This window comes from Chrysemys picta, chromosome 4 (genome assembly GCF_011386835.1).
Source record: "Chrysemys picta bellii isolate R12L10 chromosome 4, ASM1138683v2, whole genome shotgun sequence".
Classification (NCBI taxonomy): Eukaryota; Metazoa; Chordata; order Testudines; family Emydidae; genus Chrysemys; species Chrysemys picta.
In genome coordinates, this window is record NC_088794.1 from 734,884 (window position 1) to 760,109 (window position 25,226).

Consider the following 25,226-nt stretch of genomic DNA (forward strand, 5'->3'; position numbering starts at 1 on the left):
CAAGGATTTGGCCGAGAATCCATCCCCCAACATGTCCTGTTCAGACCCCGGTTCCTTTGCCACAGCTCAGATTTCCAAGACGTTCTTCTCACCTACTGCACTGAGCACCTGACAACAACTGGACACGTCTCTACGCTTTGAATTTCTCCTTGTTCTCTTTCCTCTGGTGGTCACACCCAGTTCTGCTTCTGGCTCTGGGAGTGTCTCCTCTTTCCCCCTTGGTCACAATCTGCCGATCCTCCTCTTGGTTTTCCACCCTCCCCTGCTCCCTTGGAACCAATTCCTGTGTGTGGTGTGACGTGCAGCGATGCAGCCCGGCTGCCCAAGGACTCTGGTGGCTCTGATGCGACATGGGGCTGGTGGCGTCCGTCAGCACCAGGAATCTTTCCCTGCACTCGGGCCAGCAACCTGCGCACCTCATGCACAGGAAGTGTCGGTGGTCAAGCAGGAAACAGACCATGTGTCAAGGCTGATTCCCCACTCTGGCACTTCGAGTGCAGAAGGTGGGGGCCCACAAGGACTCTACAAATTAATACTGGTCACTTCAGGCTTGTATTGAACTCCCAAGGTTACAGCTTCTCTCTGACCTTGGCTTGGTAAACGCTGCCACCACCCAAATGCAACAAAACCCCCTGGGACCCAGGAAGGCACACACGGGAATTCCTCCCTGTGGGGTGCCCTCAAGCCCTTTCAACCCCCCCTCCGGGGAAGAGCTGAGAAAGAAAACAAAGGAAATTAGCTGTGGTTACCAACTAATCAAACAACATGCACAACCCTCTTAGGGACACAAACACCCAATCCTGTTCTTAAAAAAGGTAAATTTCATTAAAAACAAAAGAAAGAAAATACATCTGGAATTTGGCATTTTGCTGGATTTAAAAAGAGCAATTCCAAAAATCAAGCACCCAAAATAGCTTTCTTGGGGGTTCAGCTTAAAGGTTACAAGCAAACAAAAGCATCAGGGGTTAGCACAGAGGAATCCACAAGCCAATAAGAAATAAAAGAAATAACCCTGATCGCAACTAGCTAAACATTCTGATCTATGTACACATTTGGAGTTCAGACAAGTAGTTCTAGGCGGGATCTGATGATTTATGATCATACCTGGCTTAGCTGCTTATAGCATGGCTGCTCTGTCCCTCCAGCCCAGAGAACAACCGACAAAGGGGAAGTTTCTTTCCCAATTTTAAAAGGTTCTACCTTCCCATTGCTAGGCTACCGTGCCTGCCCGCCCCTCACAGCCCTTGTCCCAAAACTCTTTCCCATGTGCCCCCATGTCACCTCCAACCCACTTTCCCCAACATCCGGGTTCTTATCACCACCAGCTGCCTCCAACACCTGTAGCTTCACCACTCAGCCCTGAAAACTACGACCCTTACCCACTGCACTCAACCCCCATCACCATGCAGTATAGCCAGCCTGAAGTGCAGCACTCACTGCACAGCACTCCAGACAGGACATACGCAGATCTGTGATTGTACGGTTCCCTCACCCCACCCCCTGGCCCTTTCTGATTCCCAAACAGTTGTGTTTCTTTCAATAAATGAATTTTCTTTTCAATAAATGGATTTTTTGGCTCTGAAAACATTCTATATTATTTCATAAAGTAAAAGATACCTTAGCCCAGGAAAGCAACAGGCACTGCAAGTCAGCGTAGCAAACACAGATTCCTACTAACATTGGAACCACTGCTCTTCATTCCCGTGCAGGGCACCAAACATTACTGGTGGCTTTCAGCCTCAAATTGCTCCCTCAAGGCATCCCTAATCCTTGCAGCCGCGCTGGGCCCCTCTAATAGCCCTGCTCTCTGGCTGTTCAAATTCAGCCTCCAGGTGTTGAACGTCCGAGTTCCATGCCTCAGTGAATCTTTCACCCTTCCCTTCCCAAATGTTATGGAGGGCACAGCACGCGGATATAACCGCGGGGATGCTGTCATCGGCCAAGTCCAGCTTCCCATACAGAGATCGCCAGCGGCCCTTTAAACAGCCAAAAGCACACTCCACAGTCATTCTGCACCGGCTCAGCCTGTTGTTGAATGGCTCCTTGCTGCTGTCAAGGCTCCCTGTGTAGGGTTTCATGAGCCATGGCATTAACGGGTAAGCGGGATCTCCAAGGATCACAATGGGCATTTTGACTTCCCCTATGGTGATCTTCTGCTCTGGGAAAAAAGTCCCGGCCTGCATCTTCCTGAACAGCCAAGTGTTCCGAAAGATGCGTGTGTCATGCACCTTTCCGGGCCAGCCTGTGTTAATGTCAATGAAACACCCTCGGTGATCCACAAGCGCCTGGAGAACCATAGAGAAATACCCCTTCCGATTAACGTACTCGGATCCTAGGTGGGGTGGTGCCAGAATAGGAATGTGCGTCCCATCTATCGCCCCTCCACAGTTAGGGAACCCCATTTGTGCAAAGCCTTCCCTATTTCCTGCACGTTACCCAGAGTCACAGTTCTTCTGAGTAGGATGCGATTAATGGCCTTGCAAACTTGCATCAACACAATTCCAAGGGTCGACTTTCCCACACCAATCTGGTTTGCGACCGACCGGTAGCTGTCTGGAGTTGCCAGCTTCCAGATTGCAATAGCCACCCGCTTCTCCACTGGCAGGGCAGCTCTCAATCTCGTGTGCTTGAGCCGCAGGGTGGGGGTTAGGTCCTCACACAGTCCCATGAAAGTGGCTTTTCTCATCCAAAAGTTCTGCAGCCACTGCTCGTCATCCCAGACTTGCATGACGATGTGATCCCACCACTCGGTGCTTGTTTCCCGAGCCCAAAAGCGGCGTTCCACGGTGCTGAGCATGTCCGTGAATGCCACAAGCCATCTCGTGTCGTATGCGTTATGCGAGTCATCAGACTCCTCACTGTCAGTTTGGATCTTAAGCAGTAACTCCACTGCCAAATGTGCCGTGCTGGCGAGACTCGTCAGCATACTCCGCAGCGTGGGCTCCATTCCCACAGACCGAAAGGGAAGACAGAGCGTGCAGTACAGAAAACATTGAAAGATGGCGCCAAATGTGGACGGAAGCAGAGGGATTGCTGGGATGCGAACCGATGCATCATGGGGTGTTGGGACAGGACCCAAAATGCCCCCCCCACCCTTCCCATAAGCCACAGCACCAGAATGGGAAGAGGTGCTCTGTGGGATAGCTGCCCATAATGCACCGCTCCCAATGCTGCTGCAAGTGCCGCAAATGTGGCCACGCCAGTGCACTTGCAGCTGTCTGTGTGGACACACTGCAGCGCTTTCCCTACTGTGCTTTCCGAAGGCTGGTTTAACCCAAGGAGCTCTACCGCTGCAAGTGTAGCCATGCCCTAACTAACCACGTCTGGTGGAAGCCAGAGCGTAGCTGGTGTTTGCTGACGGGCTGTGGGGGTCAGAGCTGCTGGCCCAGGGCTGTGGCTACACACAGACACTCAGGGTGTGACCTGCAGGCTGTTGGTCTGGTTCTCAGGAGCCCAGGGTGGAAGCGACAGCAGGAAGCACTGGGAGGCTCCCCAGGGTACAGGGCAGGTGGTGACACAGCTGCTGACCGGTCTGGACTCACTGTCCCAGCAATATTAACCCACAGGTGAGCCAGGCCGATCCCAGCTCCGTATCTATCAGTGTTCAGCTGAGACACGGAGACCCTGGCATGAGCTGGCACCTGGTCTGCCAGCGTCACAGTCACACTTCAGGGGGGAGAGCGGCTGTGTCTGAAACCCATCACTGCCTCGCTCTGCCCGGGCCAGTGTTCGCATCCTCGCCTGCCTCGTCTACACATCCTGCCACTGGTTTAACTTTCCCTGTTTCACTGTCACTTACACCCGACACTTACCAGTTCACCCAGAACGGCTGTACACCGGTCACAGCCTGCAATCAGAGCGTCCACTGGGGGGTTGTGTTGGGTTACTGAACTTGGCTTCAGTTCACACCTTTAGTTAAACCAGAGCAACCCTGTGTAGACAAGTCCTCACTCCCTCCTCCCACCTGCTGGATTGTGGGACCAACGCAGGAACAGCCAGTCCCCAGTTCCCAGCCAGGGAACGTCCGAGCTCTTCTCCTGTCCTTACCGAGCACACGGAGGGTCGTCTCTCCCTGCAGCTGCTCCGTACCGTAACCAACGACGCATTTATACAGCCCCTCATCCGACACCGACACACCAGAGAGCGACAGGGATGCGTTCCCGTTCTCCAACTCCTGCTCTGACACGCTCGCTCCGGGCTGGGATTCTTCCCTGCCCTGGTTGTACTGCGCGATCCTCTCCTCCCACAGATACCACTGAACCCGCAGGGAGCTCAGATCGACCGGCCCCCCGACGTCGAACCGACATTTCAGCAGCGCCCCAGAGCCCAGCAGGGCCTGGGAGAAGGGATCTGTGACTATCTGCAGCCGGGAACCTGTGCAGGGAAAGAGAAAATCACGCTCTGGGGCTCGGTGCAGGGCTGGGCCGGGGGGAGGTCGCTGCCTGGGGATGGACGAGCCAGTGATGGGATCTGGTACCCCAGGGAGGGGAGATGGTGGGGTACCTGGGGCAGGTGCCGGCTGTGCTCTGGCTCCCCTGGGTGTATCAGTTACTAGACACCCCCCCCCCCTTTCTCCTTCCCAAACCGTCCCACACGGGGTCCCTCCAAGCCAGGACAATGCAGCAAAGGGAGGTTTTGCAAATAGCTCTGGGCTTCTTCCCACATTCACTCCGGCTGCTGAGGCCGGGCAGAGCTGGGCAGTGACTGACCCACAGGTACCCAGGCCCCGTCCCCGGGACTTCACTCTGCTGGGGAGCCGCGGGGCCCTGCCCTGCCCTCCCCCAGGACACCAGGGGGTCTGTACTTACCGGCCACTCCGAGGACGAGGAGGGGGAGGAGGAGACCCCCCAGCCCCATGGTCCCTGCCCTCCGTCCCCCCAGACCCATGGTCCCTGCCCTCCGTCCCCACAGAGTCGCCATCTCCGCACCTGGCAGGGCCCGTAGCGACTTCCCTTTCGCTTTCCGTGGTTCACAGGGAGCGGCTGTAACACCGGGCAAAGGGCAGAGATAAGAGTTTACAGTTACTGATCCCGTGACACCCAGACACTCACTGAGCCGGATCAGCCAGAGGGAAGGGCCCAGCCCCCCGCCCCCTGCCCATGACTCCCTCCCCGCTGGGCTGGGGGTGAATCCCCTGGGGTCGGGGGGCCTGGGTCCCCCCAGGAATGGTTATGGGGCTCAGCCCCCATCCCACCCTGTGCTGGCTGCGGGGTGAATTCCCCCACCCACCCCTGGGGATTCACCCCTGGAGGAAAGAGGAGGGTTTGGCCCCAGTATGTGGGAGGCTGGAGTCCCAGGAGGCCCCGTCTCTTCCCTTGGGGGGCTCCCGGTCAGTCAGGGGCTGCCCTGCGGGCAGAGGTGAACCTGTTCTTGCCCATCCTGCCCCAGGGTGAGGGCACCCCTGGACCCTGTTAGCACCCAGGCAAAGGGGCCCCATGTGAACCCCAGACTCCCCGCTGAGACGGCGGGAGGGATCAGGGAGCAGCCCGGCGTGACAGGAGCGATGGTCCAGCCGGGCTGCAGGGGGGTCAAGGCGGAGGCTGGGGGTGCCCAGAAACCCCCCAACCCCTCCCCCCAGGCTGGGGAGGATGTAATGGCCACACGGCTCAGGCCGTGGCTACACTCGAAACTTGACAGCGCTCCTGCAGCAGTGCTTTGACGTGCGAGTGTGGTCGCGCGCCAGCGTTGGGAGAGAGCTCTCACTCCCCCACAGAGAGCTCTCCCAGCGCTGCGGTACTCCACCTCCCCGAGGGGCGTAGCTCCCAGCGCAGGGGCACTGTTTACACGGGCGCGTTACAGCGCTGTAACTTGCTGTGCTCGGGGGGGGGGGGCGTTTTTTCACACCCCTGAGCGAGAAAGTTGCAGCGCTGTACAGCGCCCGTGTAGCCAAAGCCTCACACTTGCGTCTCCTCCACCTCATCCTCCCCACGCGCCACCCAGCCGAGTGTTAAACCCCTGCCTGGCTCTGCCTCTCCCCCACTGCCACTGCCCAGGGGGGAGCCGTGGGGGTTACTGGCTGTAAGGGGGATTACGGGGGGTGAGAGCTGTGGGGGAGGGGTCTGGGGGATAATGGGGCCGGTTGGGGGGGTCATGGGGGCAGTGGCAGCATTTGGAGGGTGAGGGATGTTGGGAGGCAGGTGGGTTATGGGGGGATAATGGGGCTCAGGGTTGAGAGGGTAACATGGTGCTGGGAGAGGGTCCAGGGGCAAGGGGTGTCATGGGGCTTAGTGGGGCTGATAACTGGGGCTGTGGGGGGCAATCAGGAGGGTTAATGGGCTGTGGGGGGGTTATGAGATGATGGGGGGTGATGGGGCACTAGGGGTCAGGTAGGGACAATGGAGCTGACAGGGATTATGGAGGCCAAGGGGGTTGTGGGGGCTGTGGGGGTCAGTTAGGGGCCAGAGGTAACAGGCCTCATGGAGGGACAATGGGGCAGGGAGGAGGTTATGGGGCACAGGGGCTGTCAGAGTTGTGAGGACCCACTGGGGCTGTGGGGGGCACACAGAGCTGTGGGGCTGGGGGGACTGGGAGGGATTTCTGAGGGGAGGTGGGCTATGCGGGGGCAGACTCCCAGAGGGGATTTGGAGCTGGGGGGAACAGGGCGCTTGCTCCCCCTCGCTGCCCCACAGACACGGCTCAGGCCCCGGCTCGGTGCCCACGCTGGGCAGCTGATTTCTGTCCCTTCCACACCAGTGTCAGGCCCACGGGCAGCGCCACTATTCACAGCGTCCGGCTGTCTGTCTGTCGGTCACCAGCCCTTCCCGGGCCTGAGAGGGGAGCAGGCTTCCTGCCCCGAGCTCTCTCTGGGCCTGGGCGCAGCTCGCCCGGTTCCACTGCGTCTTGGGCCTTGCGATCCGGTCTCAGCCAGGGGCTCGTTAATCCTTGGCTCCCCCAGCCTAATGAGCTAATCCCAGCCCCAGCTTTCTGGGAAACTAATTAGGGCCGGGCGATGAGCTAGCGGGGAGCCTGCCCCCGGTCAGGGGAGCTGTGGAGGCAAAAGGGTTCAGGGCAGCGTTATGAGGGGAAGTGAAGGGATGGGGGATGAGGGGGGAGGACAGGCGTGACAGGGGGAGTTTGGAGGCTTTGAGGTTTTCAGGGGCTGGGGGGGTGTGGGGCTGTGAGGGAGGCTGCGGATGGGGGGAGGATAGGTGTGTGGGAAGGTTTTAAGGGGCTGGGGGGGTATGGGGCTGTGAGGGAGGCTGTGGGTGAGGGGAGGATAGGTGTGTGGGGAGGTTTTCAGGGGCTGGGGGGGTATGGGGCTGTGAGGGAGGCTGTGGATGGGGGGGATGTGGGGGGAGGAGGTGTTGCGGATTGTGGGGGAGTTAGGGCCCTGCACCCCTCTTCCCGAGATTCACTGCGACTCTCAACCAGCCAGTAAAGCAGAAGGTTTATTTAAGGACAGGCACACAGTCTCAAGCAGAGCGTGTAGGTACGACCAGACCCCCTCAATTAGGTCCCTCTGGGAGGTTCAGGGAGCTTAGACCCCAGCTTGGGGTTCCCTGCGTTGCACCACCCAGCCCCAACCGAAACTAAACTCCCAACTCCTCCCGCTGCTCCTCTCCTTTGTTCAGTCTCCCGGGCAGAAGGTGTTAATTCTCCCCACCCCCGTTCCTGGCTCAGGTTACAGCTCAGGTAGCTTCCTTCAAGGGAAGTCCCACATCCCCACTGCAACCCCCCTGCAACATTCCCAGGTCAAATCTGCCCTGCTCCCTGCTCCGTCACATCTCTCCCCCCTTCGAGACTGAACTGAGCGGGGTCACTCTGACCAGTGACCTGGGGAAGTTCAGGGCTCCCTCTCCGGGACAATGCGTCCGCTATCAGGTTGTCACGTCCCTTCACATGGACCACGTCCATGTCATAATCCTGCAGGAGCAGGCTCCATCTCAGGAGCTTGGCGTTGGCTCCTTTCATCTGGTGCAGCCAGGTCAGGGGAGAGTGGTCGGTGTGCACGGTGAAGTGACGCCCAAAGAGATATGGCTCTAGTTTCTTGAGGGCCCACACCATGGCCAGGCATTCCTTCTCGATGGCCGCGTAGTTCTGCTCCCGGGGTAGCAACTTCTTGCTCAGGTACACGATGGGGTGTCTCTCCCCCTTTTCATCCTCCTGCATTAACACCGCCCCCAGTCCTGTGTCTGAGGCGTCGGTGAACACCATAAAGGGCTTGTCAAAGTCTGGGTTTGCCAGAACTGGGCCACTGACCAGAGCCTCCTTCAGCGCCCGGAGAGCCTCCTGGCACTCCTCGGTCCAGACCACTTTGTCTGGCTTCCCCTTCTTGCACAGCTCAGTGATGGGGGCGGCTATGGCGCTAAAGTGGGGCACGAACCTCCGATAGTACCCTGCCATCCCAATAAAGGCTTGGACCTGCTTTTTGGTTTGAGGAGCGGGCCAGTCTCTGATCACCTCCACTTTGGCTGGTTCCGGCTTTAGGCAGCCGCTTCCCACCCGGTGGCCTAGGTAGGATACCTCAGCCATCCCCACCTTGCACTTCTCCGGTTTTACGGTCAGCCCAGCCTTCTGGAGTCGGTCCAGCACTTGTCTAACCTGGGATATGTGGTCCTCCCAGGTCTGGCTAAAGACACAGATGTCATCGATATACGCCACGGCAAAACTCTCCATCCCCCTCAGTAGCTGATCCACCAGGCGCTGGAAGGTGGCCGGCGCTCCCTTGAGGCCGAAGGGCAGGGTCAGGAACTCATAGAGCCCCAGAGGGGTGACAAAGGCCGATTTCAGCCTGGCATCTGCATCCAGCGGCACTTGCCAATAGCCCTTTGTAAGATCCATGGTGGTAAGGTACCGAGCACCTCCCAGCTTGTCTAGGAGCTCGTCCGGCCTGGGCATGGGATAGGCATCGGCTACAGTGATGGCATTGAGCTTCCGATAGTCCACACAGAACCGGATCGACCCGTCCTTTTTGGGGACCAGCACCACCGGCGAGGCCCAAGGGCTGGAAGACGGCTGGATCACCCCCAAAGCCAGCATGTCATTGACCTCTCTTTCCAGGTCCTGAGCAGTTTTCCCTGTGGCTCGGAAGGGGGAGCATTTTATAGGCGGGTGCGATCCTGTCTGCACCCAGTGGACAGTCAGATTAGTGCGTCCAGGCTGGTTGGAAAACAGCTGCTGGTACAGATGCAGCACCCCTCCGATCTCAGCTCGCTGGGCAGGGGTTAGCCGATCAGAGAGGGGAATTGCTTCCAGGGGGAAGCCAACTCTTGTCCCAGGGAATAGATCTACTAAAGGGTCATCTCCCTGCCCCTCCCACTGTCCACACACGGCCAACACCATATTCCCCCTGTCATAATATGGCTTCATCATATTCACATGGTACACCCGGTGGTGGTGTGCCCGGTTCGACAGCTCCACCACATAGTTTACCTCGTTTAGCTGCTTGACAACCTTGAAGGGCCCTTCCCAGGCGGCCTGGAGTTTGTTTTTCCTCACGGGGATGAGGACCATCACCTGATCCCCAGTGGCGAAGGCGCGGGCCCGTGCTGTGCGGTCATACCAGACCTTCTGCTTCCTCTGGGCTCTGGCCAGATTCTCCCTGGCCAGGCCCATGAGCTCGGCAAGTCGTTCCCGGAAGGTCAGGACATACTCCACCACCGACTCTCCGTCAGGAGTGGCCTTCCCCTCCCATTCGTCTCTCATCAGGTCCAGGGGCCCCCTTACCCGCCTTCCATATAGCAGTTCGAAAGGCGAAAACCCGGTAGACTCCTGGGGTACCTCCCTGTACGCAAACAGCAGGTGAGGTAAGTACTTGTCCCAGTCATAGAATCATAGATTATAGGACTGGAAGGGACCTCGAGAGGTCATCGAGTCCAGTCCCCTGCCCGCATGGCAGGACCAAATACTGTCTAGACCATCCCTGATAGACATTTATCTAACCTACTCTTAAATATCTCCAGAGACGGAGATTCCACAACCTCCCTAGGCAATTTGTTCCAGTGTTTAACCACCCTGACAGTTAGGAACTTTTTCCTAATGTCCAACCTAGACCTCCCTTGCTGCAGTTTAAACCCATTGTTTCTGGTTCTATCCTTAGAGGCTAAGGTGAACAAGTTCTCTCCCTCCTCCTCATGACACCCTTTTAGATACCTGAAAACTGCTATCATGTCCCCTCTCAGTCTTCTCTTCTCCAAACTAAACAAACCCAGTTCTTTCAGCCTTCCTTCATAGGTCATGTTCTCAAGACCTTTAATCATTCTTGTTGCTCTTCTTTGGACCCTTTCCAATTTCTCCACATCTTTTTTAAAATGCGGCGCCCAGAACTGGACACAATACTCCAGCTGAGGCCTAACCAGAGCAGAGTAGAGCGGAAGAATGACTTCTCGTGTCTTGCTCACAACACACCTGCTAATGCATCCCAGAATCATGTTTGCTTTTTTTGCAACAGCATCACACTGTTGACTCATATTTAGCTTGTGGTCCACTACAACCCCTAGATCCCTTTCTGCCGTACTCCTTCCTAGACAGTCTTTTCCCATTCTGTATGTGTGAAACTGATTTTTCCTTCCTAAGTGGAGCACTTTGCATTTGTCTTTGTTAAACTTCATCCTGTTTAACTCAGACCATTTCTCCAATTTGTCCAGATCATTTTGAATTATGACCCTGTCCTCCAAAGTAGTTGCAATCCCTCCCAGTTTGGTATCATCCGCAAATTTAATAAGCGTACTTTCTATGCCAATATCTAAGTCGTTGATGAAGATATTGAACAGAGCCGGTCCCAAAACAGACCCCTGCGGAACCCCACTCGTTACGCCTTTCCAGCAGGATTGGGAACCATTAATAACAACTCTCTGAGTACGGTTATCCAGCCAGTTATGCACCCACCTTATAGTAGCCCCATCTAATTTGTATTTGCCTAGTTTATCGATAAGAATATCATGCGAGACCGTATCAAATGCCTTACTAAAGTCTAGGTATACCACATCCACCGCTTCACCCTTATCCACAAGGCTCGTTATTCTATCAAAGAAAGCTATCAGATTGGTTTGACATGATTTGTTCTTCACAAATCCATGCTGGCTGTTCCCTATCACCTTACCACCTTCCAAGTGTTTGCAGATGATTTCCTTAATTACTTGCTCCATTATCTTCCCTGGCACAGAAGTTAAACTAACTGGTCTGTAGTTACCTGGGTTGTTTTTATTTCCCTTTTTATAGATGGGCACTATATTTGCCCTTTTCCAGTCTTCTGGAATCTCTCCCGTCTCCCATGACTTTCCAAAGATAATAGCTAGAGGCTCAGATACCTCCTCTATTAGCTCCTTGAGTATTCTTGGATGTATTTCATCAGGCCCGGGTGACTTGCAGGCATCTAACTTTTCTAAGTGATTTTTAACTTGTTCTTTTTTTATTTTATCCGCTAAACCTACCCCCTTCCCATTAGCATTCACTATGTTAGGCATTGCTTCAGACTTCTCAGTGAAGACCGAAACAAAGAAGTCATTAAGCATCTCTGCCATTTCCAAGTTTCCTGTTACTGTTTCTCCCTCTTCACTAAGCAGTGGGCCTACCCTGTCTTTGGTCTTCCTCTTGCTTCTAATGTATTGATAAAAAGTCTTCTTGTTTCCTTTTATTCCCGTAGCTAGTTTGAGCTCATTTTGTGCCTTTGCCTTTCTAATCTTGCCCCTGCATTCCTGTGTTGTTTGCCTATATTCATCCTTTGTAATCTGTCCTAGTTTCCATTTTTTATATGACTCCTTTTTATTTTTTAGATCGTGCAAGATCTCGTGGTTAAGCCAAGGTGGTCTTTTGCCACATTTTCTATCTTTCCTAACCAGCGGAATAGCTTGCTTTTGGGCCCTTAATAGTGTCCCTTTGAAAAACTGCCAACTCTCCTCAGTTGTTTTTCCCCTCAGTCTTGATTCCCATGGGACCTTACCTATCAGCTCTCTGAGCTTACCGAAATCTGCCTTCCTGAAATCCATTGTCTCTATTTTGCTGTTCTCCCTTCTACCCTTCGTTAGAATTGCAAACTCTATGATTTCATGATCACTTTCACCCAGGCTGCCTTCTACTTTCACATTCTCAACGAGTTCCTCCCTATTTGTTAAAATCAAGTCTAGAACAGCTTCCCCCCTAGTAGCTTTTTCAACCTTCTGAAATAAAAAGTTGTCTCCAATGCAGTCCAAGAATTTGTTGGATAGTCTGTGCCCCGCTGTGTTATTTTCCCAACATATATCCGGATAGTTGAAGTCCCCCATCACCACCAAATCTTGGGCTTTGGATGATTTTGTTAGTTGCTTGAAAAAAGCCTCATCCACCTCTTCCACCTGGTTAGGTGGCCTGTAGTAGACTCCTGCGGGTGCTGATTCATAAATGTTTTCAGCATCATTTTTAGCGTCCCATTGAACCTCTCCACCAGCCCGTTGGATTGGGGGTGATATGCTGAGGCCCAGTTGTGCCGGACCCCACATCTCTCCCACAAGCACCGGAGTAGGGCCGACATGAAGTTGGACCCTTGGTCCGTCAAGACTTCCTTGGGGAACCCCACTCGGCTGAAAATGGTCAGCAGCGCATCCGCCACAGTGTCTGCTTCAATGGACGATAAGGGCACTGCCTCGGGGTAGCGGGTGGCGAAATCTACCACCACCAGGATGTATTTCTTCCCAGACCGGGTCGTCTTGCTGAGAGGTCCCACTATGTCCATGGCCACCTTCTGGAAAGGCTCCTCTATGATGGGCAAAGGTCTCAATGCTGCCTTCCCCTTGTCCCGGGCCTTCCCCACCCTCTGGCAGGGGTCACAGGATCGGCAGTACTGCCGGACGTTGGTGAAGACCCCGGGCCAGTAAAAGTTCTGTAGCAGCCTCTGCCTGGTGCGCCGGATCCCCTGGTGCCCTGCGAGAGGGATGTCATGGGCCAGGTACAGTAGCTTGTGGCAAAACTTCTGGGGAACCACCAGCTGCCTCCTGATCCCCCACGACTCCACTTCCCCTGGGGGAGCCCACTCTCGGTACAGGAACCCCTTCTCCCACAGGAACCTCTCCTTGCATCCTCTCCTCATGGTCTGTACCACACTGAGGTCAGCCAGGCCCCTTAGCTTCCGCAGGGAGGGGTCCTTCTGCAACTCGGCCTGGAACTCGGCGGCTGGGGAAGGGATGGGAACCGGCTCCCTCTCGTCGGCTGGGTCGGAAGCCCCAGCCACCCCGCGGCCTGTCCTTGGGTGTTCCCTCCCCACCCGGGAAGGGTTCGGTGCCTCCTGTGGGACATCCTTCCCAAGGTCAGGGCGTAGTGCCCCTCGCCGGCTCTGGCTACGGGTCACGACTAAGGCGGTCTGGGGGCTGCTTGGCCAGTCCTCTAGGTCCCCCCCCATCAACACCTCAGTGGGCAAATGGTGGTGCACTCCCACGTCCTTGGGGCCCTCCTTGGCCCCCCATTTCAGGTGTACCCTCGCTACGGGAACCTTGAATGGGGTCCCGCCCACCCCGGTCAGGGTCAGGAAGGTGTTGGGCACCACCCGATCTGGGGCCACCACCTCGGGCCGGGCCAGTGTCACCTCTGCGCCCGTGTCCCAGTATCCATAAACTTTCTTCCCATCCACCTCCAGGGGAACAAGGCACTCGCTCCGCAGGGACAGCCCCGCGCCAACCCTGTAAACGGAGAACTTTGAATCCGGAGCATCTGGCCCCCCAGAGAAGCTGGCCGGGGGCCCTGCTCTCTCTTGAGCAGTTGATAAGCTGCCAGCCCCTCTTGCGTGGGAAGCCTGCCCCTTGTCCGTCTGGGCCTCTACCAAGTTAACCCGGTGCGGGTTCGGTCTGCTCAGTCTGTCCTTGAGCTTGGGGCACTGGGCCTGAACGTGGCCTCTTCGGCCGCAGTAATAGCAGCTCAGGTCCCGTGGGTCCCCTCGAGCCGGTCGGTTGTCCCTGATGCTGGGCATTCCCCGTGGGAGGGGATTCCCCATATTCCCCCTTTGGGAGGTCCCAGGGTGACTCTCTCTCTGCATCGCGGCGGGCCTGTTCCTTTGGGGCTCCTCCCTGCCACCCCCTGACCGGCTCTTTACAAACTCATCGGCCAGCTGCCCAGCGTGTCGCGGGTTCTCTGGCTTTCTGTCCACCAACCACAGCCTCAGGTCGGATGGGCACCGCTCATACAGTTGCTCCAGTACCAGCAGTTTAATCAGGTCCTCCTTCGTCTGGGCCCCACCAGCCCACTTGCTGGCGTATCTTTCCATGCGGACAGCTAGTTGCAGATATGAGATCTCAGGGGTTTTATCTTGACTCCGGAACCTTTCCCGGTACATCTCAGGAGTCAGCCCAAACTCACGTAGCAGGGCCTTTTTGAATAGTTGGTAGTCCCCTTTCTCTGCCTCTCCCAGCTGGCGGTACAATGCCACGGCTTTGGGGTCCAGTAAGGGGGTAAGGACCCGGAGTCTGTCCGCGGGATCAACCCGGTGCAGCTCGCAGGCCGTCTCAAAGGCCTCCAGGAAGTCATCCATGTCCTCCCCCTCCTTGCGTGGGGCCAGGATGCACTTATCAAAGCTCCGTGCAGTCCTGGGTCCCCCCTCACTCACCGCAGCCGGGGGTTCGCTGCCCTTCAATCTCGCCAGTTCCAGGTCATGCTGACGCTGTCTCTCATTCTCCTCCCGCTCATGCTGATGCTGTCTCTCTTCATGCTGTCTCTGTCGTTCATGATCCTCCAGCTCTCTCAGTTTTAGCTCTTTCTCCCATTCCAGCCAATTCCGCTCCCCGGATGCCGAACGTCGCCGGGAGGATCCCCTGCTGGCCGGCGAGCTTCGCCGGGAGGATCCCCTGCTGGCGCCCTCGGTATTTGCTGGGCTCCTCCCCACCCTTCCCCTAGGCATAGGAAGGGGGGATCTCGGGAAGCCCTCAGCAGCGGGCTGACCACTCCCAGCTGGGACAGACACTGGTGCCTGCGCTGCATTTGCCAGGCTGCTTCCCTGAGACACAGGGATCAGTTCATTCGCGCGATCTTCCGCCTCCAGCTGGGCAATGAGCTGTTCTTTGGTGAGCCTCCCAATGCGCAGCCGCCTCTGCTTGCACAGCTCCACCAGGTCGCTCTTAAGCCGCTTGGCATACATCTTCCTGCTGGCCACTCACCGGCCTGTGTGCTCACAGCTCCCCACAGTTCCCAGGGGGACCCCTAGTGTGCCAGCCCTTCTCGAGGTCACCACCTCTCTGCCAGGGTCGAGCTGCAGACTCCTCCGCCCCTGGGACCACTCGCTGCGATCCCCCCGGGGGACCCTGTTACTGCAAAAGTCCTTCTCGCTGGTCACACACTCCCAGGGGTAATAACCGTCTCTCTCTCACTCTTCAGCGCGCCTGGTCCCCGTCAATCCCCCTTCGTTTTACTGCTCCCCAGTCACTTACTGCAGGAAGCGCCGTCCACGGGGTGCAGAAGATCCCGCCTCTGCCACCAGTTGTTGCGGATTGTGGGGGAGTCAGGGCCCTGCACCCCTCTTCCCGAGATTCACTGCGACTCTCAACCAGCCAGTAAAGCAGAAGGTTTATTTAAGGACAGGAACACAGTCTCAAGCAGAGCGTGTAGGTACGACCAGACCCCCTCAATTAGGTCCCTCTGGGAGGTTCAGGGAGCTTAGACCCCAGCTTGGGGTTCCCTGCGTTGCACCACCCAGCCCCAACCGAAACTAAACTCCCAACTCCTCCCGCTGCTCCTCTCCTTTGTTCAGTCTCCCGGGCAGAAGGTGTTAATTCTCCCCACCCCCGTTCCTGGCTCAGGTTACAGCTCAGGTAGCTTCCTTCAAGGGAAGTCCCACATCCCCACTGCAACCCCCCTGCAACATTCCCAGGTCAAATCTGCCCTGCTCCCTGCTCCGTCACAGGAGGTAACGAGGGGGATTTGGGGCTCAGAGGAATGTCTGGGTGAAAGGGAGTTTATGAGGCAGTACGGGCAGCACCTGGGCTGGGGGATAAGGGTTGAGCCCCTGCCATTGGGTACCTGCCCCTCCCTGGCACCCACAGACCCACCCGCCCCAGCGGTGCCCCCCGCCAGGCGTCCTGACCCAGAGCTGGAAGGAGCCCGGCTGCTCCACCTGCCCCCAGGGTCCCGGCATCCCCCAGCCGGGCAGTGCCCGCGAGGAGCCCCCGTGCCAGCCGGCAGGAGGGAGAAGGCACTGAGATGTTTCTCTGCTGGGCTCTGGGGTCTCGTGTCCCTGGCGCTGCCTCCGGGCCCCTGGGAGGTGAATGCCGCCGGCGTCTCCAGTCGGACCCCAGGTCGCTCGGTCGCTGGGGACTCTGCAGTGTCTGGGTGGCTCAGCCGTGCTGCGTATTCGGTGTGTTGCGGTGGTGCTGGGAGCCCAGCCATGGAGCAGGCCCCCTCGGAGATGGGCCCTGCCCCGAGGAGCTCACACGCCCCGGGCTGTGGGTCGTTCCAGACGCCCTGGCTAGACGGTCCCTGTCTGGGCAGCTGGGGGCGCTGGACGGTGCGGTGAGAGCAGGGGGCGCCCGGCGGCTGGGGGCTCTGGTGGGAACGTTGCTCTCTGGACTGGCGTCACTCTGCCCTCAGTGGCTGCTGCCCCCTTTACGCCTGGTCAGTGCCCTGCCCTGGGTCTTTCTGCCCCCGCCCCAGCACAGGCCCTGGGACCCGATACACGGGGGGACGGGGCCAATAGCGCTGGGAAAATAGCGAGAGCCGCACTTGGCCCTGATGATTCTTGTTACAGCTGCAGGTCTGTCGTGGTGGAAGAGAGTCACAGTCCGATTTTCCTGTGCCCGTGACTCACCCAGCAGCTGCAACTCCTGTCCCACCGTGGCCCCGCTCAGTCCCAGGGACACAGGAGCTGCTGCTGACCAGGGTGAGTGCGAGGCCGGCTCCCTTTCCAGCTCCCCGCCCTGGGGGAGCGTGCTGCTGCGGGTGGTCGGCGCCCCCGGCTTTGTCAGGGCATTTTTAAATCCCTCTTCCCCCCCTTCCCAACTTTCACTAAACTCACCACGTGCGAGCGGTGCCTAGGAGGGACCACCCTGAGAATGCCACACACAGGGCAGACTGCAAGAAGCAGGGCAGACCCACCCCCCCAAAGATTGGCAGTTTGTTCTTTAATTAGATTCACCCAACCAGTACCAAAGTGAGCGTCTGCAGCCCCCCACTGGTTAACCAGAAGCCAAACACAGCCCCCGTTAGACACCCCAGCCCCTGGCTCCCAGCCAGACAAACAGGGCTCATCTAGTGAGAGGTGACTGAAAACCCAGTTCACCACACAGGAGGTTCTTCCAATCCCAAAGGATCAGACTCTGATGCCCAGGGCAATTCGTATCTCAGATCTTACCCCAGTACCACGCTCTCAGCCAGTCCTTAGTGAGCTAACGGAAGATTTATTAATAAAAGAAGAGAGAGTTATAAATGGTTCATACATCACGTACATACAAGTGATTGCAAGCTCTGTCGCAGCGATGCAATGGACGCTGGCTGGAAAAGTCTCTCTGGTAACTTCCAAACGAAGTTCAAAATGCTCCTTTTAGTTGTAAATCCACAGTCCAGAGAACTGGAGCAGGAATGAGGCAAATGGAGGGTCTCTGGTGTCTTTTATACCCTCTGCCGCGTGCGTGGACATTTACTGTCCCAAGCAAAGCCGCAGCCCCCGTATATGGAAAGTTACTGACCAAGATGGCGTTCGAGGTCACATGTTCACATCACATGTCCTTACGTGTTTTGCTGAATCACGGGGTAGCCATTGGCATAGGCACCGACTTCCCCACTATCCGGGGGATGCTCGACCCCCCTCTCCTGCCCCAGGCCCTGCTCCCACTCCACCCCTTCCCACAAGCCCCTGCCCCACCTCTTCCCACCCCGCCTCTTCCCCTCCTCTTCCCGCCTCCTCCCCTGAGTTCGCCCCGTCCCCGCTCCTCCCCCTCCCTCCCCGAGCCTCAGGCACGCCATGAAACAGCTGTTCACGGCAGGCGGGAGGCGGTGGGAGGGAGGGGGAGGAGTAGATCCGAGGGGCTGTGGGTGGGCGAGAGGTGCAGGAGGGCCGGGGGGGAGCTTGGCTGCCGGTGGGTGCTGAGCACCCGCTAATTTCTCTCTGTGGGTGCCCCAGCCCCGGAGCACCCTCAGAGTCGGCGCCTATGGCCATTGGCTCCCGGCTGTCCGAGGTGTTGTCAGGAAGAGTTTTCTGGAGCGTTGATTCTTCCTAATGGCCCATCAAGTCGAATGGTCCATTCACAAGGGGCTGGCGAGACGGGATGTGAACCACCTTGTGGGGGTCTCATCCCCAGAACAAAACACAGCTGAGATCCAAGCACACGGCCAATATTCAACACTTCAGGCGCAGCGACGGTACATGGGTTTCACCAGGACAATCAGACTAGACAGACTGTCTCTTTTCCATTGACACCACACGACCGGCTGTGACGCCGGCTGGGCAGGGCTGTTTCTATCTTCCAGGGGCACCTGGTCTCTGCTGGGGGCTCCTGCTGCTTCTCTCTGCTCTGTGACCGTCTGGGGGTCCGGGCTCTCACGGGGTGGGGGCTAGAGAGAAGAGCACAAAGGCACTAAGGCCCCTGCCTGGGAATCCTCCCGCACGGTGCGGCCGCTCCCTGCTGGAGAGACCACCTCCCCCCTCAGGCCCAGAGAGCCCCGGGCAGGGCCGGCACCTGCTGTGTCGGGAGCAGACCTGGGGTAACGGGGAGAAATTACCCAGGTAACGTGTCTGGGCAAGATGATAAATCCAGCAGGGCTGGCTCACCTGTCACCTGCAGCTCCTGGCTGCGTCTCTCCAGGGGGGTCTGTAGGGTGACGTGTCCCACCCGGCAGACGTACTCGGCCCCCTGGTCTCTCTGCACCGAGGGGGTGAAGCTGAGTCTCGTCTCCTGCTGGAAGCTCTTCCCGTCCTGTGTGTGGGGAGCTCCGGGATCGATTCTGTACTCGGCAGAGCCCTGCAGGGGAACAGCAGCCCCGGCCCCCCGACCCCTCCTGAGCCAGGTCACACTCAGCGCCCCGGGGAAATGCCCCGTCATGCGGCAGCTCAGGGTGATTTCCTCCCCCGCCGTCACTGACTGGGGTTGGGAGATTTCCGACACCTCCGGGGGCCGCAGGAGACCTGGGGAATGAAACACCCAGAGACAGTTACAGGCCCCGTAAGGGGGAGACGGGTCCATCAGTGATTCCTGCTCATTCCCCATCTGACCCCAGGGAGCAGGGCCGGCTTTAGCAAGAGCGGGGCCCGATTCCTGGGGGCGGGGCTTGCTGCAAGCCCCGCCCCCAGGACCCGAGCCGCGCCGCGGGGGGGACGGGGACGGGGGGGACGAGACGCACTGCGCGGGGGGACGAGACGGGGGGACCCGAGCCGCGCCGCGGGGGGGGACCGAGCCGCACCGTGGGGGGGACGGGGACGGGGGGACCCGAGCTGCGCCGCAGGGGGACGGGGACGGGGCGGGGAGAGCCGAGCCGCGCCGCGGGGGGGGAGGGGGGAGGGGAGAGCCGCGCCGCGGGGGGGACGAGGGGAAAGCCGAGCCGCGGGGACGGGGACGGGGGGGACGGGGGGGAGAGCCGAGCCGCGGGGACGGGGGAGACGGGGGGGACGGGGAGAGCCGAGCCGCGGGGACGGGGACGGGGGGGACGGGGAGAGCCGAGCCGCGCCGCGGGGGGGGACGGGGACGGGGGGGACGGGGAGAGCCGCGCCGCGCCGCGGGGGGGACGGGGACGGGGGGGGGGAGCCGGGCCCCGGGGGCCGGGCTGGAGCCAAGCCGGGCCAGAGCCGCTGGGGTCTGCAGGAACGGGCCGCGCCTCCCCGGAGCCCTTCTCCCGCCCCCACCACCCCAGCTTACCTCGTGCTGCCGGCCCGCCCCTGCTTCCTCTCAGACTTCCCGCGAATCAGAGATTCGTGGGAAGCAGGGGAGGGGGCGGGGCGTGCAGAGGAGGGGAGGAGGGGCCGGGGAAGTGAGCTGGGGGCGGGGCGGACAGCTGCAGCGCTGGGCCCTCTTGGCGCGGGGCCCAATTGAGCCGGCCCTGCCAGGGATCCCCCTCACCTGTGTCCCCAGCTCTGATCTCTCTCCTGATTGAAGGCCCTTCGGGGCTTTGCTGAATGAACACTAGGATGTTGCGCTCTGGACGGGCCAGTCTCTGGCTGGGGATTCTCCAGACGCTGGTAGCACTGAACGTGAGATCCGGGTTCTGGCTGATTTCTGGGCTCTCGTCTCTCCAGCTCTCTGCCCCACCACAGCTCCACTGGATCCGGTGAATCTCCCTGGGGTAAAAGTTCTGGATCTGGATGGCAAACGGCACCTCGTCCCGGGGCTCCCAGTGGGGTAACACCTGGATCCCGGACACCTGCGGCTGGGCTGAGCAGACAGCAGGAGCGTCAGTGACGGGGCAGTCGGAGGCTGTAGATCAATCTCTGATAATTTTCATATGACTTTACATTGTGCCTCTTCATATAACCTTGTGGTGGGTCTACCCACGTGTGACCTCTGTTATCAAAGCCTCATTTAGAAACTTTGCATTGCCCTTGGTATAATATTATAGCCCCTAAGGATAGAATAAGATAGAAGAAAATTTATTTTTGCTAGCAGTAGAACAAGAGCTCTCCCCCCCCCCCTTAATCAATTGCCCTGTTGAATGAATGAGGTGTGGATGAGCAAGGCATGGAAGGCAGCACCTCCAGACAGCCTCAACTGTTGGAGAGGGGCTGGGAGCCAGACCCAAGGACAATAAAACGTGTCAAGTGGGCTCATTAAAGACAAGCAGACATACCGACGGCCTCAGGGGTTAGAAGCAAGCACCTTCTTTTGGAAACACCCTCTTTGCAGCATTGGGACAACACCCAGAAGGAAGCAGCACAAAGGACCAATGGACACAGCCACAGAGTTTGAATCTGGTCTAGATTTGCATAAGAGGAAAGCTGCTATAAAAGTGAGGTGTCTTGCAGAGGACCCCGGGTCTCGTCTTGTCAACATGGGAGCATCGATCCGGATCGGCAGAAGCCCGGCTCCACCCCCTCCCCCATCTAACTCACCTGGCCAGTGAAGTTAAGGGGAGCAACTAATTGGTAACAACAAGACGGAGTGTGTTTGTGTGTGTGTGTGAGTGTAAGTGTAATATATTATATGCATATAATACAGTGTTAATGAATACATGTATCACTAATAAATGTGGCGTTTTGCCTTATTCCCCCTGAAAAGATCCTGTGCAGTACTTTAAGTACAACATTTTGGTGGAGAATGCGAAAGGGGGAGCAAGCATAAAATCCACAGTTATTATAAAACCGGTGTGCACACCGCCAGCTTTAGCAAGCCTGGCACTAGAGGAAAAAGAGTGTAAACTTTCAGTTAATTAACCAAACTCTGAAGGATATAGGAGTTTAGGTTTAAATTGTGTTCATGACTGAGCTAAAGAGGAGAACTTAGTGTTTCTCACTCTGATCCGGGGAAGGATTAACCAAACTCTGAAGGATATAGGAGTTTAGGTTTAAATTGTGTTATAAAGGTACATACACCCTCAGCCGTAGCAAGACTGAGCTAAAGAGGAGAACTTAGTGTTTCTCACTCTGATCCGGGGAAGGATCTAATCCGGGGAAGGATTTGTATAATTGGTGTATGAACCCTCGGTGGTAGCAGACCGAGCAATACAGAGGGAAGCTTAGCGTCTCTCCCTCTGGCCCAGAGTAGGTTAAAAACGTAAGATGCAGATCTTGTTCTTTTAAACCAAACTCTGAAGGATATAGGAGTTTGGGCAGTGTAGTGTGGTTTATGTTTGTTTGTTTTATTTGTTTTGTTTTTGGTAAGTAATATTGTGGTAATTTCACAATTTTGAAGGAAATGTTTAAGGAATGGGACCAGGAAGGGGGGGGGCTAGTTGGAAAGCCCACCCTCCTTGCTAAATTGGTAGTGGAACAAGGCTTGTGCCCATGGAAAGGAACTGTTTATTGGAAAAAGCAGGATCGGGCCCAGGCAAGCAACAGATAGAAAAACTGAAAACAGGTTGGGTACAGAGAGTTAAAACAGCACTCTCAAATCTTACAGCAGCAGTAACATCAGGAGAAGAAACATTTAAGACCCCAGAAGGGGGCAGACCTTTGGGACCCCTCTGGAGATTGGGAAGGGGGATATTTGGGTAAATTCCTCCTCCCAGGGCCAAAATGCCATTGAAACAGTTAACAACAGTGCCTGCTTCTGCCTCAGATCTCCAGGCCATGGCAAAATGGCTGGAAATTTTAAAACAGAAATTTTTTTTCTAAATGAAGTGTTAACGCCCTTTTACTGAAAAAAAAAAAAAGGGAGGATTTACACTCACAAAAAATGCACCACTTAATTAGCATTTGTGCAGCCCCAAGTACCAAACACACTGTGGCAGAGACTAAGCAGGTTCTGCCATGGTGGAAGCACTGTGCTAATTTGTTTCCAAGCTTCTATCTTTCAGGCTCTGAACCAGAACATCAGGAGAGCTGGTACCAGCTGAAGAGTTATAAAATACCATGGTTATAGTGTCATAACAAAGTCTGTGTTCAGTGTTGTGTGTTGCATGTTCTGTGTCTGTCTCTAGTGGTGTCCTGTGCTAGCATTGGGTCCAGAGAGAGAGGGGATACTACACTAGACAGGGTAAATGTCTTTTCCTCTCTCTACTTCCCCCATCTCCATCCAACTTATCAATCACCCCTTGTGTCCAAAAAACTTTGGTTCCCGGTGCATCAGGTTTATTTGTTTTGTCAGGTTCTCTAATAATCATTTTGTCGTTGATTTTTGTTCTTGATACATTTGCATTGTTAGGTACATTTGCTTGTATTATTATTAATTCCACACTTTCCTCTATGCACTCTGGTTCTATTTCCCCAAGCCCTGAAGGGTAGTTCTTGGGCCCCCATAACCTGTAAGACCTTGGCCCATAATTGTATGGCCCCATCTTTCAGGTCCCCAGAAACCTCTAAGAACAACTGTAAAAAATAGGGAATTCTACAACATTTTAGCAACTGAATGTTAGTTTAAGTCCAAATCAGCTTAACCTTGGATAACAACTGTGGTACTCCTACAAAATCTTATTTGTTGTGTGTGCTTAAGAAGGTCCTGACCTCAGTGACTTTTATTGTTTGGTTTCAGAGTAACAGCCGTGTTAGTCTGTATCCGCAAAAAGAAGAACAGGAGTACTTGTGGCACCTTAGAGACTAACAAATTTATTAGAGCATAAGCTTTCGTGGACTACAGCCCACTTCTTCGGATGCATATAGAATGGAACATATATTGAGGAGATATATATACACACATACAGAGAGCATAAACAGGTGGGAGTTGTCTTACCAACTCTGAGAGGCCAATTAATTAAGAGAAAAAAAAAACTTTTGAAGTGATAATCAAGCTAGCCGAGTACAGACAGTTTGATAATAAGTGTGAGAGTACTTACAAGGGGAGATAGTCAATGTCTGTAATGGCTCAGCCATTCCCAGTCCTTATGAATAAGGACTGGGAATGGCTGAGCCATTACAGACATTGACTATCTCCCCTTGTAAGTACTCTCACACTTATTATCAAACTGTCTGTACTCGGCTAGCTTGATTATCACTTCAAAAGTTTTTTTTTTCTCTTAATTAATTGGCCTCTCAGAGTTGGTAAGACAACTCCCACCTGTTTATGCTCTCTGTATGTGTGTATATATATCTCCTCAATATATGTTCCATTCTATATGCATCCGAAGAAGTGGGCTGTAGTCCACGAAAGCTTATGCTCTAATAAATTTGTTAGTCTCTAAGGTGCCACAAGTACTCCTGTTCTTCTTTTTATTGTTTGATGGCTATTGCAGCATCAAACTTGGGCCTCATTTTGTTTGTCAATGTACCCAATTATTGTAATGGTAATGGTTTTGTTGTATTTCCAATTATTATAATTATAATTGTTTGCATTTGTGTTTATGTTATATCTGGTGTTTAGTCAATTGTAATGGTTTTAGTTATATTCACCTGGTTATAATTGTTTGGTTTGTTTGCAACAAATACAAAAGATTTATATGGTGACCACTCAAGAATTGTTCTTGAGAGGTCAAAAGGGGGACAATGTAGATCAATCTCTGATAATTTTCATATGACTTTACATTGTGCCTCTTCATATAACCTTGTGGTGGGTCTACCCACGTGTGACCTCTGTTTTCATGGAACTTTGTATCAAAGCCTCATTTAGAAACTTTGCATTGCCCTTGGTATAATATTATAGCCCCTAAGGATAGAATAAGATAGAAGAAAATTTATTTTTGCTAGCAGTAGAACAAGAGCTCTCCCCCCCCCCCCTTAATCAATTGCCCTGTTGAATGAATGAGGTGTGGATGAGGAAGGCATGGAAGGCAGCACCTCCAGACAGCCTCAACTGTTGGAGAGGGGCTGGGAGCCAGACCCAAGGACAATAAAACATGTCAAGTGGGCTCATTAAAGACAAGCAGACATACCGACGGCCTCAGGGGTTAGAAGCAAGCACCTTCTTTTGGAAACACCCTCTTTGCAGCATTGGGACAACACCCAGAAGGAAGCAGCACAAAGGACCAATGGACACAGACACAGAGTTTGAATCTGGTATAGATTTGCATAAGAGGAAAGCTGCTATAAAAGTGAGGTGTCTTGCAGAGGACCCCGGGTCTCGTCTTGTCAACATGGGAGCATCGATCCGGATCGGCAGAAGCCCGGCTCCACCCCCTCCCCCATCTAACTCACCTGGCCAGTGAAGTTAAGGGGAGCAACTAATTGGTAACAACAAGACGGAGTGTGTTTGTGTGTGTGTGTGAGTGTAAGTGTAATATATTATATGCATATAATACAGTGTTAATGAATACATGTATTACTAATAAATGTGGCGTTTTGCCTTATTCCCCCTGAAAAGATCCTGTGCAGTACTTTAAGTACAACAAGGCCGGGGGGCTACATGTGGCTCTGTGACACCCCGTCCATCTCAGCCTCGATCCCCAGGGCCGGCGTGTCGTCCCAGCAGGAATTATTTCCCCAGCTTGGAGCGAGCTCCCCCCTGTCTGACCTCCCCCGGCCGAGCGCCAGGCCCTGAGCGTGGGGCTCTGTGACCCCCAGAGCCGGGGGACTCCCCGCTGCCGAGGAGGGGAGGGGAGCCGGACGTGGGCTTGTTCCCACTGGGAGACTCAGGGCTGTGCGGGGCCTGACCCAGAAGTGGGGAGCACAGGGAGGGAACAAGGAGCCACCCCCCAGCCCATCTCCCACCCCAGTGAGAGCCCCAGAGACAGCTGCAGCCCCTTCACTCACGGGAACCTGGGGCTGCAGCCCCCCAGAGGGAGCGGGGGGAGGTGTGTCTGCCCCCCGAGGGTACATGGCCACG

At 55.7% G+C, this 25,226-nt stretch overlaps 1 protein-coding gene across 10 annotated transcripts in view; it reads right to left on the reverse strand.

Annotated features, from left to right (window-relative positions):
- The window catches only part of LOC122172980 (uncharacterized), a 187,143-nt gene that overhangs the window by 15,601 nt on the left and 146,316 nt on the right, over nt 1-25,226 (reverse strand). For 7 of the 10 annotated variants that reach the window (XM_065594097.1, XM_065594091.1, XM_065594096.1 and 4 more), the window contains 2 exons: nt 19,941-20,252; nt 18,659-19,012 (listed from right to left, as the gene is read on the reverse strand). The exons of 1 other annotated variant lie outside the window; for it this stretch is intronic. In XM_065594097.1, the coding sequence (XP_065450169.1) occupies nt 18,659-19,012; nt 19,941-20,252 (666 nt within the window). The remainder of the gene's footprint in view (nt 1-18,658; nt 19,013-19,940; nt 20,253-25,226) is intronic. 2 more of the 10 variants (XM_065594094.1, XM_065594095.1) reach the window with 2 other exon arrangements.